General features: G+C 37.0%; 1 protein-coding gene across 2 annotated transcripts in view; it reads right to left on the bottom strand.

Moving 5' to 3' along the window:
• SLC26A7 (solute carrier family 26 member 7) overlaps positions 1-9535 on the bottom strand; it is a 70596-nt gene extending 61061 nt beyond the window's left edge. Inside the window, exons 1-2 of one of the 2 annotated variants that reach the window (XM_077782926.2) lie at positions 7672-9535; positions 7195-7492 (exon numbers count right to left, since the gene is read on the bottom strand). In XM_077782926.2, coding sequence (XP_077639052.2) covers positions 7195-7387 — 193 coding nt within the window. In that variant the 5' untranslated portion in view covers positions 7388-7492; positions 7672-9535. Of the gene's footprint in view, positions 1-7194 lie in introns of both variants that reach the window. The other variant, XM_021543274.3, reaches the window with a different exon arrangement.
• Between the last annotated feature and the right edge of the window lie 5474 nt (positions 9536-15009).

Here is a 15009-nt window from a genome sequence, read left to right as displayed (position 1 = left end):
CACAGTGAGTTCTATGAGCTATTACCCACTAGTCAGCCTGAAGACTGAAGATAATACCTGATAATACCTGAAGAATTCAGCCACATCCAGAAACAAAGAAGAATTTTGAAAGTGGACTATAGGTAAAAATCTCTGAATTTCAGTAAGAATAAACAGAGAATGAAGCCTTCAGAAGCTTCTGGCAAGCAGGTAACTATGAGGTCATCCTCTGAGAAGCATCAATGCTGTGGAGAAGCAAAAGCCTGTCACGAGTGATCACAGGCCTTAATCCAGATGAGCTGGACTTGCTGAAATCCATGAAAAGGGCATCCATTCTGGCAAACTGGTGGCCAAGGATCTGAACACTAACAGTTTTCTGCTCTGGAAGATTATGTATGGTGTCATTTCTTCCTTCAAGGATGGATCAATGTTTCCTGGGTCTCTCAGTCTCTGTCCATGGTGCTCAGGCACCCCCAAGCACAGGGATCCATGCGGCTCCTCTGGACATGCAGTGATGCACACCAGAGTGCACCCGGCCAGGAGGCCCCAAGGGAGCCAGAGGTCATCCAGAAGCTGAATTCGCATTTCTAGCAGTCTGTTAGACAGGTCTGCATTAGTACATGTGAAACTTGGAAGACATTTTATAGACATTAGAAAGAAAATATTGCATGCACAGCAGCCTAAGTGCCTTGCTGCTCCGCTGGAGAGCTGTAAAGTGTGAAATATTGTCCCACTTTTTCCCACTAACATGTTAAATTTCATATTCTGCTTACATCATTATTCTTTGCATGAGAGAACTATAACAGAGTTCAACTGGACACTCTTCCAGAAATCATGGATTCTCCAATGCATTCTGTAGGAGGTTTTTCTGGCTCTGTTTCCAAATGTGCCTATTCTATTTCATCTACACATGTTATTTGTAAGCCAGATGTATATTTACAAGGCAGCTTTACCCCTTAATAAAATTTTTAACTCCAGTTAGTCAGCTTAGAGTATATTTATGTCTACATTTATGATCCGAGCCTGAAATAAACCCCCAGCAACTATCATCCTTGAGAAGACACAGCTGGGGTTCCTCCATGAAAAGCTAAGGAAAAAAAATTATATAAGTTTTTGGCATCATGCCTTCCAAAACACTGGGCACCAGTTCTGGAATGCAGGAAGGCAGTATAGTTAATTTTTTTAATGTCAGGGTCTCCAGCCAGTGTTACGGAATTAGTTGTTCAGCAATAAATCCAGCTCCAGATTAAATTAAGTTTAATTAAAACATACAAACCACACCAAGACTCAGTGAGTTATTATTGGGCTTGAAGAATGAAAAAGAAAAGAAGTTGGCAGAAATAACAATACTGATTTCATCAGATGCCATCTACATATTTAACTTTTAGAGGAAATATGTCTCAAGGGCTCTCCACCCTCCAAAAAAACAGCCCACCAAAATCCACTTGAGCCAAAGCATTTCTTGTTCATGATAGGTCACAGGAAAGGCAGCAAATGTATAATACTATATATAAATTCTACATTAAGCATATCCCTGTACTAGCTGCCTACAAAAAAATACATTTTTTTTTAAACTGCAAATTCTGACTTCATTGCAATCTGTTAAGTTTGAAAGTCCAAATCTTATGCCCTCATGTTTCCAGTGGGCAGCTATTGAGTACATGCAATATTTATTTCAAAATAAACCAAGAAATGTTTATGGTTCCACAAACTTAGCAAGCAAAGACTGAATCAGAAATAGAGTGACAGTGTTTTCATTTTGAAACTCCTACACATTTGTCTTAACTTTTTCACATATATACAGAAGTTCCAAACTTCACTTTTTTTTTTTAAATTTTTTTTTTTATTTAGTTTTTTTTAGCAGCAGCTCAAAAAAGGGCATAAAATTGAAAGGGAGCATTAAATTATGAAGACCTTCCCCTGTGGTCTGCTCCCCCTTATGACAGCCAAACACAATTGTTTGTAATTTAGCACATCCATGAATGGAATTATATGATAAGGAGATCCATTTCTGAACCCAATAATTAAATATAATATTTTTAGAACTACTTCCAATTTTAAATCTAAACAGATTCAAGTTATTTTATTTTCATTTCTCTATGTGCTGCAACTGTCTTTTAATTTGAATGCCTTTCCTGATAAAGAAAAAAAATCTTGTCATCAACCCTTTTAATTAACCTGTCTGGGCCATTTTTCTCCCACATATAATCTCTGTTTTTCTGCTCCTTCTCCTAGCCTTTTCTTCTACTGAGATCATCTTCTACATTCCTACCTACATTAGGAATTTACACCAAGACAGAGTAAAACAACTTCAGCTGTTATGCAGAACACTTGATTTTCACAGCATTTCATGACCAAACTGCTTCAGACACATTTGTGTCCTTTACCTGTATATAGAACATAAATAAGTTACATATACTAAAATATATATTCAAGCAGACTATCTTGGGTAATAATTCCTCTGGCACTGAACTCATCTGCATGACAGAGGGTCTCTTTTATAAACTTCTCAGAAAAACTTGGCTTTATTTCTGTTGTGTTCAGGGAAGCTTACTGATGGGTCGTGGTACTAGCTACATGGCTTCTATATGCCAGCCTCTGTTAGCAGTGTGCACAATTCTGTCTAGGAAAAGACAAACAGCAAAACATGAAAAAAACAAACCCCAAACTCCACATTCTAAATAGCAAAATACTGGGGCATGACTACCAACAAATATACACTGCAATATATAAATCCTGAGGCAAAAAGCTGTTGGTTTGAAAAGACAAGACAATGAAGAAGGATAGCAAAGCGGATTAATAGTAGATGGATCAAGAGTTTGGTAATGAATAAATAATGTCAGGAAAGATCACCTATGAAAGGCCTTGAAAGTAAAGATGAATAATTTGCTTGGTGCAAAGAAGTTACCACTGTGAAAATAAGCTAAGCAGATACATTCTGAAGAGATATGATGGGACTATAGCACATGTTCAGAAGGCTACAGAAAAAACATGATGGCAGTTTAATGAGATTTAGCTACATGAAAAGACTGCATCATAATGTATCTTAATTTCATCATGTAAGGAAACCAAGAAAAATTCACACCCAGGTTGATCAAAGTATTCTTCTTATATGAGTATGGGGTGACCATGTCACACAAAAACCCACAAATAATTCTATTGTGACAGGTTAATGGATGAATTACAGAAAAGAAAACAGTAAGTCCTGCCTTTAACCATGAACTGTTAAACATTAACTGTTTATTACCCACAATGTCATGGATACAATGGTTAAGACACCTAAATTTTGATCAGTGTCTATACCTGAGCCCATCCCCTGTTACACTCAGAGGAAATCTTATTAATATAATTAATCAACCTTAACAAAGCAGATGGTTAGATTTAGTCAGATGAATCACGCTTGTGGTGGGTTGATTCGAGCCAGCAGTTAAGTACCCAGCCAGCCACTCACTCCTTCTCAAAGGATGCAGGAGAGAATCAGAGAAGCAGAAGTGAGAAAACTTGTCAGTCAAGATAGACAACTTAATAAGTGAATGAAAGAAAAGAAGTGATGTAAATGCAGTCATTCAGCACCTCTCACAAGCATAGAATCACAGAATAAACTAAGTTGGAAGGGGTCTATAAAGATCATCAAGTCCATCTACTGGCCCTGCCCAGGACACCCCAAGACTCACACCATGTGCCTGAGTGCAAGTGCTTCTTGACCTCCGTCAGGCTTGGTGCTTTGACTACTTCTCTGGGGAGCTGTTTCAGTTTTCAAACACTCTCTGGTTGAAAAACATTTTCCTGATATCCAGCCTAAACATTTCCTGACTGTTTTCTCAGGTCCTGTCACTGGTCACTAGAGAGAAGAGATCAGTGCCTGCCTTTCCACCTCCTCTCACAAGCATATTGAGGTTTCCCCTCAGCTTCTTCTTCTCCAGCCTGAACAAATTAAGTGACCTCAGCTGCTCCTCCTTTAGGTTCCCCTCAAGGCCCTTCATCATCCTCATTACCCTCTTTTGGATGCTCTCTAATAACTTAATGTTCATTAACTCTTATCAACTAAGTCTTCATTGAACAGTGAAGAACACAAAAACTTGCTGAGAACTACTTACCTGCACAGCAGACTTTTTGTTTTATTAGTATGATTTCAATTTGGAAAGGAAAAAGAAGGTTAGGCACTTAAGAGACACATGGATTCAGTAACTGATTTTTTTTTGCCAGCATGAGTGATACAGAATTAAATGGAAAGAAGGCTCTTCATAGAATGACTGTTGATGAGGTATTAATAAGTTTTAAAGGGAAAGGGAAGAGAGCAATGAATGCTAATCCAACAAGAAAATTAGGGGTTTCTTTTGTTAATTTAGAGACACATTGCTCTGGTCTATCAATAAGTTTTGAGACTTTTTTGAGATAAATTATTTAGCAATTACCAAAACATAAAAGATCAAATTTCTTAACTTTCTATTACAATATATAGCAAACTTCAAGACTGCATCATGATGCTCATTTTATATTCCAAGATTATTTTTTCAACCTTAGGTATCAAAGTAAGAATAAGGATTCTATGTCAGCATTATTAAATTACATTTAGAACTAATATTAAATAGCTGGAACTGATGAAGCCTGATTTCCTTTACTGTTTTTGACTTGTGGCTGGCTGACTTCGCAGTCTGAGACTGTGCAAGTCCAGCTGGACCTTTGCACCAATTGGTGTATTTGAAAGGGCTTTTTTTTTTTTGTTAGAACTTGTAGGGTCTTTTTTCTATGTGATATTTTCATAACATTTTTAGAAACATAATTATCTTTGACATTTATTTCTCTATATTCTCTAGATGTCGATAAAAAAACTAGGGCATACAACAGAGAAAATACAAGTATTTTCTCAGGTAAAGAGCATTGAATTTTGGGACTCCTAAATCAATATTTATTTATTTATTATTTTTAGCAGGCAATGGAACAACTATAAGAACATTTTCAGAATGACTGCTTGGTTTCAGCAATGACTTTTTAATCATAAATGACCAGCAGCACATTATGATAATTCCATGCCTTTACTTTCCATCTTGCTACACCCCTCAGTCTCCTCTTCCCCAGCCCAGTTTTGTTACTTTCACTATGACACAGTAAGGACAGTGACCTTTATCTCTTCTTCTGTACAATACAAAGAGAAATCAGTAATTTAATCTAAAATTTAGATTAGAAGCTGAAACACAAACACATTACACCAGATCAGAGCAGTTGCTAACCTGAATAGTCTGAATATGACCAATGCCAGATGAGTAAGAAATCCCACAGAAGGAAATTTTGAAAAACACAGCTCATTTGGAAGGCTTTTCTTAATTATTCTCAAGCTACTGGACTGCTCTCTACCCTGGAGTTTGCAGCTTTCATCACTCAGAAAACTGTTGCATATGAATACAACCATACATTTTTCCAAATACTTCCATTACTCAGGTTCATTTCTTATACTTGAATTTGCTTAAACCTGTTGCTGAGGTTGACACTATGCTCAACAAGTCAGTTAACACCAGTTACCTTTTTTTCCTACTATTATTAGAATTTCTGCCTTGCATTGCATTACAAAATTTCTTGGTTTATCTTGTGGGTGGAAGAAAACAGTCACAGTACGACCTCTAAAAATTTGGGGTTTTTTGCTTTGTGCTATATAACAAATGGAACTTCTTTTCATCCATAATTCTTCCTGAGAAAATATTAGGATAGTTCTGGTAACTGGAATGATTACAACACTAGAGAAAGAGCTTACATTTGCATGCAAATTAAAGCATTACAACCACGATGAAATGCTTTTGTCTCTAATTCTCTTCCTATTTCATTCCCTAAAATCATTCAAAAATCTTGAGAAGTAGCAAGCAGAGAAAGAAGAAATATATCAGGTGCTTCAAAGTATTTATTTTCAAATAGTATAAAATAAGGATAAAATTATTTTTAGAGTACTTATAAATAATCCAGAAAATGCAAACCTGTATTTTCTGTCTTCACTGGGTCTTTATAGATTTATCTGTTATAGTAAACAACTTCTTGGTACAAGAGTCAAACATGAAAATCCTGGCTGAAACTACCAAGACTTCAGAAATGCTGTTTAACATAGCATTTTTGATGAATTTCAACATACTGTTATTAGGAGCATTTTAATTACAATTGTTGTATACACACATACCATGAAATTAGATACTTTGCAGAGTTACAGTATTAAGGTTCTTAAAGTTAAATCATGCCAATACAGATGTTCCTAATTACTTTAAAATCACAAATGCTTATACAAATCAGTTGTTTCAAGTTCCAGCATAATTCAATTAAAGGAGTGTTTAACAACATGAATTATAGTTAAGCACACTTAATATGGAAGACTGCTAGGACACAATATATGTCATTCACATGATGGAAGGATTTAAAGTCCATTTGAGATAAGAAGCTGTGATTTGTCCGAGACAAATATAAGATATTGTCAAGAGAAGGTGACACTATCAAAGGCACATCAAAAACTGAAAGTATTCATTTCCTCATAGTAATCACTTTACTAAACAAGACAACTGGAACTTAAAGTTTCTGCAGGTCATTGTGCAGGGTTTGGGAAGTTTTTCCTTTTTCTGCCTTTTTTTCTTCCTTTCTTTCTTTTTTTATTTTTTTTTTAATGCTGTAAAATGGAATCTAGCTCCACCCTACTTTGTATTGCTGCTTGAAAAGAGGTGTGGTAGGTAATGCAATACAGCATTAAATCAGCATACTAGCTATGGATGCCACAGATCCTCTCCCTGGGTAATGTCCCTGGCAGGAACACTCTTTATGCACAGAAAGTTGTGAACTTTTCCTGCTGTGTTTTGGAATTTTACAGGTAATAGTATCATGCACATGTTTATTCCAGAATAGCATATTTTATAGTGCAATTATCATTGAGCTGAATTTTGTTTTTCATGCAAAATAGAGAAAAAGATGGTCATTTAACTGATAAAACATCATATATAACCATATCCTGTATTAACAAAGTTACTGCTCTCTCACCTTCCATATTCAATGTTTGAAAAATTGTCAAAGGTATGGGATAAATAGTAAAGTTCCACAAAAACTATCACAATGCATTTCTATCCACATTTGCACTATCCACTCCATTAATGAGTTAAGACTATATATTTTTCCTTATATTTATATTTGGATTCAATAAACATTAAATATGAACAGACAAAATATTAATTTGAAATGAGTTAACTGTACCTTGAGTCACCTGTTGGATGGCTAGCATCATCCCAGAAACAGTATCAGGAACCAAATTTTCCTTCCAGTTGTAGACAGGCACCCATTTCAAGATAGGCAGCCTTCTCAGACACCAGGCTTTGATATCTTCAAAGCGAACAGCCTGGATCTTCCTCCAGACTGTACTTCTCTTCCTTTTTGCCCCTGTCATCATTCCTACCCCACAAAATCAGTGCTTCTGTCAGGAGAGTGCACAGTTGAGGAATCACCCTGATCTCTGTCAGTCTCCAGTTTTCTTCTCAGATTTTTCAGTTCCAAACTACAAAGAAAAAAAAAATGAACAGAAGCACTTAAGATTTCTGCAGCTGTTCTGTAACTATACTCAATAAAAACACTTATTAAGTGCTTCAATCATATAAACAGCTACATTAAATGCAAGAGCCATCTACAACAAAGATCACATTTTCTGCTGTTTGCAAAAATTTGGTCTAGTCTCACGTTAGTTTGTGATTCTTTCCAGTAACTTCCCGCTTTATATCCCTGCAATGCCTGTGCTTTTGGCCTCATTCCAGTGGTAAAATGAGGTATTACTGGGTGTGTGTGTGTGATATAGGCTGGGCTATGCTAATCTGAGCAAGAAGTGCCCAGCAGAGCAGGCATCTCCCTGCCAAGCCCGGGAGAGCAGCCTTGTCCCTCCTGGGGGGAGCTTTTCCGGCCACAGGCGGAACGCATTAAGACCTCAGTAAAGCTCATGCTAGAAGACTTGTCTTACTCCATCAGCATTTTGTCTTCTAAATGACACAAAAATCTTATTTATGTAGCAAATGCAGAATATCAGGTAGCAATAAGTCCTACCAGAAGCATACACAGAATCTCTCTGTAGTCTGAAACCTCAAACTTCAGAGTATCAAGCTCAAAGTGCAGAGAGGGACTGCAAGGTATCGGCTTCACATGGGCAGTGCCAAAAATTCTTGTGACAAACATTCTTGTTCAAAGCTAGTCCTTTCTGCTCTTGGCTTGCCATTCAACAAAGGCTCTCTCAGCACAGACAGTTCACCAAGTAACATTTGTTCTTGTAATAATGTCATGCACCTTGTGTACGATACAAAGTGCTCAGACACAAAGTGATAAGGACATGGAAGAGCTTTAAATGTCCAGGCATTTAAATGCCTTGACTGATATGGAGCAAGGCCACAATAAGTTTTCTTCTAAGTTTCCTGTATCTCTGGATGGCAAAGAAATTGAAGTTGAAATGCAAGATCCATTTTATGGGTGAAGTGTCTTCCCAATCACTGTTGTGTAGTAAGCAAAAAAAAAAAAAAAAAAAAAAAAAAAAGCATTTTTTAAAATATTTCCTTTTTTAAAATAGAAATTAATTTATATTTCATTTTTTAGATTAAGGCAAAAAAACCTGATGCATTTTCCACCCAATACAATTTTAGAAAAATGAGACTGCTTCCAAATGCAACAGGTAGACTGGCACAAAGACAAATGCATCAGTTCATTCTACTGAGTTACATTCTGTTGATGTCCACAACTGTGTCCCATAGCATTGCAAAGATTAAAAAAAAAAAAGAAAGAATTTCTTAGCTTGAGACAGACTCTTAATTATTCCTGGCATGCTTATTCTTTGCCCTGCCCACCCATTAACAACATAAACTTTTTAAAGAAAGGTAAAAAGAATAAACCTCTAAGCATAAATTCTTTTATATTTTCTTTTTGTGGTTTGTGTTTTTGGTTTTCTCTGGGTTTTTTTAACAGGAAAGTACAGTTCCAGGAGTTCATAATTGAGGAATTTATGTCTGCCAAGTTTTCACAACACAAATTTTTCCTTCTTTCAATAGTCAGAAGTGGACAGGAATCCTCACAGCTACAGCAAGAGCTACTCAGCAGTCAGGTGCTGCTTAGTTTTGATGAAATGTTCAGTGCCTCTAACTATAACAGTATTTACTATGAAATAAAAATCAAAATACATTTCTACACATAAATATGCATGTGCAAAAACATCCCCAAATATAGGTATTTGTATAAAAGAGCCTAGCCTCTTTTTTTTTTTAAATCATTGTTTGTTAGAAGCTCTGAATATTCTGAAACGGGCAAAAAAACCCACAGTGGGAAACCAAAGAACCATTGCTAAACACACAAGGACATATTCTCCATTCCTCAAAGTTCTTGCACCAAAATGCTGACAATGTTTGAAAAGTCTGTAATTGAGATTTTCCACCTCCTAATTGCTGAGTCAGTTAAACTGGACAAGTTTTCATCAATCCCAGATTAGTCTCTGAACACCTAGGATTTCCATTATCAACAGACTTTTGTCTCCCACCAACAAGAAGGGATGGTATCTCTGTGGGTGTGTGCATGTATGAGTGCAAACATCCCACAGCTGTTGTGGGGAATTGTTGTGGAAATTTTGTTTTACCCCAGCAATTATTTTTGATAAGTAAACAACTGCATTATCCATAAATATGAAGTTGGAAACACCATCACTATTGAAATACATTCTCCATTGTAACTCTGAATTTAAAAAATACTCCTAGTTACCTATGAAACAAAGCAACATTTCAGTTACAAACCCTAAAGAAAACAACATTTTTAAGGGAAAACTGATGTATAGGTATGTATACCTCACTACAAAATATTACAACCTTTGATTCTTAAGAAAACATAAAAACTCTTCCACTTTCCTAGAAGGATAGTTCAATATTCTAATGAAAACACGTTGTATCACACACACACGATTTTTAAACCTTTTCCCGTCAGCTGGTTTTCATTAGTTATAAAGCTTTAGTCTATACACTCCAAGACTATGCAGGCTTTCCATAGGTTATATTGTATCATGATGTACCTGAACTACCAGGATTATGAGACCCTCTCTTACTCTGAAACAAGTGAATAAAACTTCATTTTCTGGAACACCAATGATAAGCATGATAAACCTTCAGTTTTGTACATTTAAGTCAGTGTATTCACACATAGTTTTGTAATATTAGATACTTCACAATTAACTTTTTTGATAATCTCATATAAGTAAAACCTATTTTCAAGTAATTACATAGTTGTTTGTTTGTTTGTGCTAGAAATGCATAAAAGTTTAGTTCCAGCAGAATATTTATGTACAATGCTAAGAAGATAATTACCATAAATCAAAAATTAGAACACAAATAATATATAGAAGGAGATATTTATTGCATCATAGATGAGATATGGTGGGGCTTTTAAAACCTGATTTGAGTCAGGTTCCAAAATAAATGGGATAACATCTCAGCTCCTCTAACATTTCCATATATGAGAAGTTTATATACATGGTGGATATATGAAGAAAAGAGAATTTGATTCTCTAGCTCTGGCCTCAAGGGATTAAAAAAAAATAATAATCTGACACCTTACTCCAACTTAGACCTCAAAAGGAAAAATTTGAGGCAAACTCTGACAGAGAAGCCCTAAATCCCACTTCATATGGAAACAGATTTTGCAGGAAATATTTGGATTCTTACATGAGAACTGCTTTTAGACTTCACAAACTGGCAGGCAAGTTCAAAAACAATACTTATGTTTACATACACTCATAGAACTTAAGTTATTCACACCTCAGGCAGGCATAGATGGAAAAAATGGAACATGTGGAGTCTCCCTCTCTGGAGATATTCAGGAACCATCTGGACACAGTGCTGTGCCATGTGCTCTGGGATGGCCCTGCTTGAGCAGGGAGGTTGGACCACTGCACTCCTTTCCATCCTTAACCTGTGTGATTCTGCAGTGTGACTTGCTCTTTCTAAGTTTTCTGAGGAAGGAACTAAATATCTGCAAATATCCAGCATTAAACCAGTGTGAACAAACTAAACCTGTGCTCCTGCTGCTGTGCATAGTTTTTCCCCGCAAGAATGAATACTCTTGAGCAGCCAACTCACTTCCTGAAGTTCTCCCTTCCACCATCACTGGGTAAAGGGAAGTACGTGCTGTCATTAATCCAAAACTACAAGCACCTTTCTGGCTGGCCACTGGCAAAAATATATATATTATTTAGATCTTAATATATAATAAATACATAATGACTGAGCTTTCCTCAGCTTTTTATTCTGTGCAGAAACTAATTCCTGTTCATCCTCATTCTCTATACTGACCAAAAATTTGTATGAAATCAGTTTTGGTACTGCTGTTTCTGTCAAATAAGTTAAGTATGGCTAAAGGATTAAGGTGATAATAAATGAAAGACAGCCAAGAATTTTGGTCACATAAGGCTTGTGTCTTTAGCAACTATGCCTAAAATTCCTAGACAAAATTTATGAAAAATTAAAGTATTTTGACAAAGCACAACTGTATAGGAATGAAAGTCAAATTTTAAAAAGAGGGTGATAAGAGCTAATTTAGAGACACCAAGCTGTGCAGTTCCTATATTGCAGAACATAGCACATGGGAATAAATACAAGCTACTAGAATTAAAACAGAGTACTGACAAATGCAACAACACAAAAACAGTGATAGAAATCCACACTGTTCAAAACAGCATTCCTGAATTTTGAGAATTTGTAAAAAAGTAGGTTATCAACCACATGCATTACATAAACCTGGGTTAAACCACAACACTAGGCAAAGAAGAAGCATATGTGTAAGTATGCAAATCATTTATTACTGATATTTAAAAAACGTCCCCCTCTGAAATTCTGCTGTACCAAAGCCAGACAAAATCCACGAACTCCAAAGCTTGCCAGTTTATCTCCCACAGTTGGATGCAATGCATTTTCAGTAATAATTAACTTCAAAAGTACTGATTTCAGTCACCAACTACATGAATGTGGACCTAAACTGACAAAGATATGATTGCCACCCTTCACAAAACCCATAAAGCTGTAATCTCCATCCCTTCATCATACAGATAATTTACGAGGCTTTGGGGACAGTAACATCGAGGAAACAAAGAAGCCAGACATGGCTCAAAAGGCTTGGGGTCTATTTAAACATCTCTATAAATGGGTTTTTCAGCTCTTTTAAGGATTCTGTGTTAGGCAGAACTCGGTGAAGCAACACTGACATCGAGTGGCTTTGCTTGGTATTTGCCTTTGGCTATTGCAGGATGCAAGACCACTATTCCCATCTCATGCTGTGCGTGACATGGTGGGTTTTGAACTCGATAATATTAACTGTATAGTTTATCAACACAGTTAGTTGAAAATCAGATGCCTGTAGCATCAAAAAAAGCTTTACTCCCGAAATTTTCAATGTGTTTACTGGTCAGAAATTTAAGGCAGGAGGTCGGCTGATTGATTAGCAAGGTACTGAACCATGGGAGCTCGTTATGCTCAGGATCAGTCTGCTCTGAGCACATCTAATGAATGGCAAAGGAAGTGTAGAATAGGCAAAAAAAAAAAAGAAGTTATAGTGCAACCATCCTCTTAAACTCTGTTCCTGATGAGATCCTTACAGCTGTCTCCTAATAAACTGCCATGCAGGTGCTACTGAAATAAAAAAAAATAAAAATTAGCAAGTTAAATAAGTTAAATTCAATCATTTTAGCATATCTAAAATGACAATAAGAAACATAGTAGTGCCCACTTCTTATGGAAGATATCTGTAAAGAAAATGTAATTTTTCATTTCTTTTTAAAGTTTTTAGCAGCTGTTTGAAGGTTACCTTCAAATTAGTAAAAGCTTATTTTTTTCTTTTTAAACTGGGTTAAGTGTCACAGAATGGACTAGAAATAGCCAAAATACATACATCTATATACACAGACACTGGCATTTAACAGAAATATTTTTTGGTAAACCCTTCCCCTTGACACAGATTTGTCTGTGCAAGAGAAATGCTGTTTAAGGTTTCAACATCAAAAACGCATGTTGAAAAAATTATTTAAATCACAGGCATTGGTTTCTTCATATTATTTCACTTAACCAAATATTATAAGAGAATACACCAGATTTTCTGATTATTGAGTGCACAAGCCAGCCTATAAGCCGCACAAATAAAGGAGAACTTTTCAACTTAGGAAACCAAAATATTCAAACTCAAGTGACCCCTTCTCTTGCATATCTTATTGACTGGTGGGTGCTCAGCAGCCTGTGGAATGAAGTAACCACACCACAGAAGGAGATCTTCACTGATTTCAGTTCTAGCCTTGGCCTCCAGAGAATGAGATTCAAAGCCTCTGCTCACTCTGGGCATCCTTTCATTTCAAAGCGGTGCGTAGCATTTAAGCACATCTGGAAGAACATCCATTCTCACGTCAGACCTCATCTGTAAGTGATGGTGCTGAGACCTGGCCCACCAGAGGCTGTGGGACCCTGGGGCACAGATGCAGCAGGAAGGGACAAACCTGAGCTCCTGTTGAGGAATGCAGCCAGCGCAGGCAGCTCAGGGTGCAGCTGCAGTGCCAGGTGCAAGCTGCAAAGGGCAGGAGCCCTGCAGCACCAGCCAGGTGAGTGGGCACTGAGACACTGAGCAGGAGCCGGTGAACCAACAGCGTGACCTCAACCATTGCACACCTAAGGTAAGGTGTGCCCCAGGGACTCCCTTATTCAGGCTCCACTTCTTGGCACAACCTGTTATTCTCTTGTTGCACCATGATTCAATTATTTTAAGGATCCAGAGCTCTAAGACTGATATGGGAAACCTAGGGTTGAGCCAGTTAGCAAACCTGGTTGGAGTATGTGAATGTGTAGGAATCACACACTGTGCCGGGCACTCATCAGGTCGCTGGGGCTCCTGCTGTGAAGGGGCCTTGGTCCCAGCTCAGGTGGTGGGACTGTGACTGTCTGAGCCACTCCTGCATGGTCAGACAGGAAAGTTTCCTTAACACCTCCCATGACAGGGTTCCCCTGGAATTCAGGTGCAGCAGTCTTGTGAGTTACACAAACAGCAGATAGGTCTAAAATGTACCTATTTTCAAGAAGTACAACCTGTCAAGTTACCATTTACTTGAATGAATATAATGTCATCAACCACAGAACATTTAACTGCTTACTTATTATGGATTGTCTCATGAGAGAACAATTTGGGAACTAGTATCATGAAACCATTCCTGAAGGATTTTATCTCCAGATAACCTTAGAAGCATAGAATAATTTAAGAGGGGAGGAACACCTGAAGGCCATCTTGTCCTAACTCTTCCTCAATGAATGGGTAACTTCAAAGACAGATCAAGTTGCTCAGGACCTTGCTCAGGAGGGACAAACTGTTCTTGCGCTTAACCCCTGCACTGCATTCCTCTCTATTGAGGGTTACATCATCTAATGGCAGTGGAATGAATACTAAATCACAGATTATCCCATACACTTTCTTCAATACTGTTTTTTGTTCTGGCAATCTAAAGAGAGAGGATATCACTCACTGGGTAATCAGAAAAACCTTGCCTCCAGAACCTTCAGCAGATGAAATCCTTTCTTTTGCATCCTGTGACAAAATATCTTATCACACTCTTCTCTCCCTGAGCAAAGACCTTTAAATGCCTCATTTCTGCCCTGTCTTACAACAGTGTGGAGGTGTTAAGTATTTTAGAGTGACACATCAGTCAATGAAAGCATTAATCAGAAAACCTGCAATTTTAGAATGTCCATATACTTCACTCATTAAATTAATTTCATCCAGCTGAAACAGATACTTAATTACCTCACTGAGGAAACTAAGTTAACAGTGTATTTATAAATCAGCATATTAATCCAGATCTGTAGGCTCTCATAATATAAATCACAGTGGTAATAGATTTTACATGTGACAGAAAGTATAGCCATTCAGAAAGGAAAGCCTATGAAGTGTAATAATTAAAATTTAGTATTTAAGTAGCTAATATCTTCCTGCCCCAAGAGACAGCAAATTGACAGAATTCCAGGATCACACCTGAGC

The sequence above is a fragment of the Lonchura striata genome, chromosome 2, assembly GCF_050655825.1.
Source record: "Lonchura striata isolate lonStrDom1 chromosome 2, ASM5065582v1, whole genome shotgun sequence".
Classification (NCBI taxonomy): domain Eukaryota; kingdom Metazoa; phylum Chordata; class Aves; order Passeriformes; family Estrildidae; genus Lonchura; species Lonchura striata.
The sequence above is the reverse complement of the archived record's forward strand: the minus strand, read 5'-3'. Positions and strand labels throughout refer to the sequence as shown.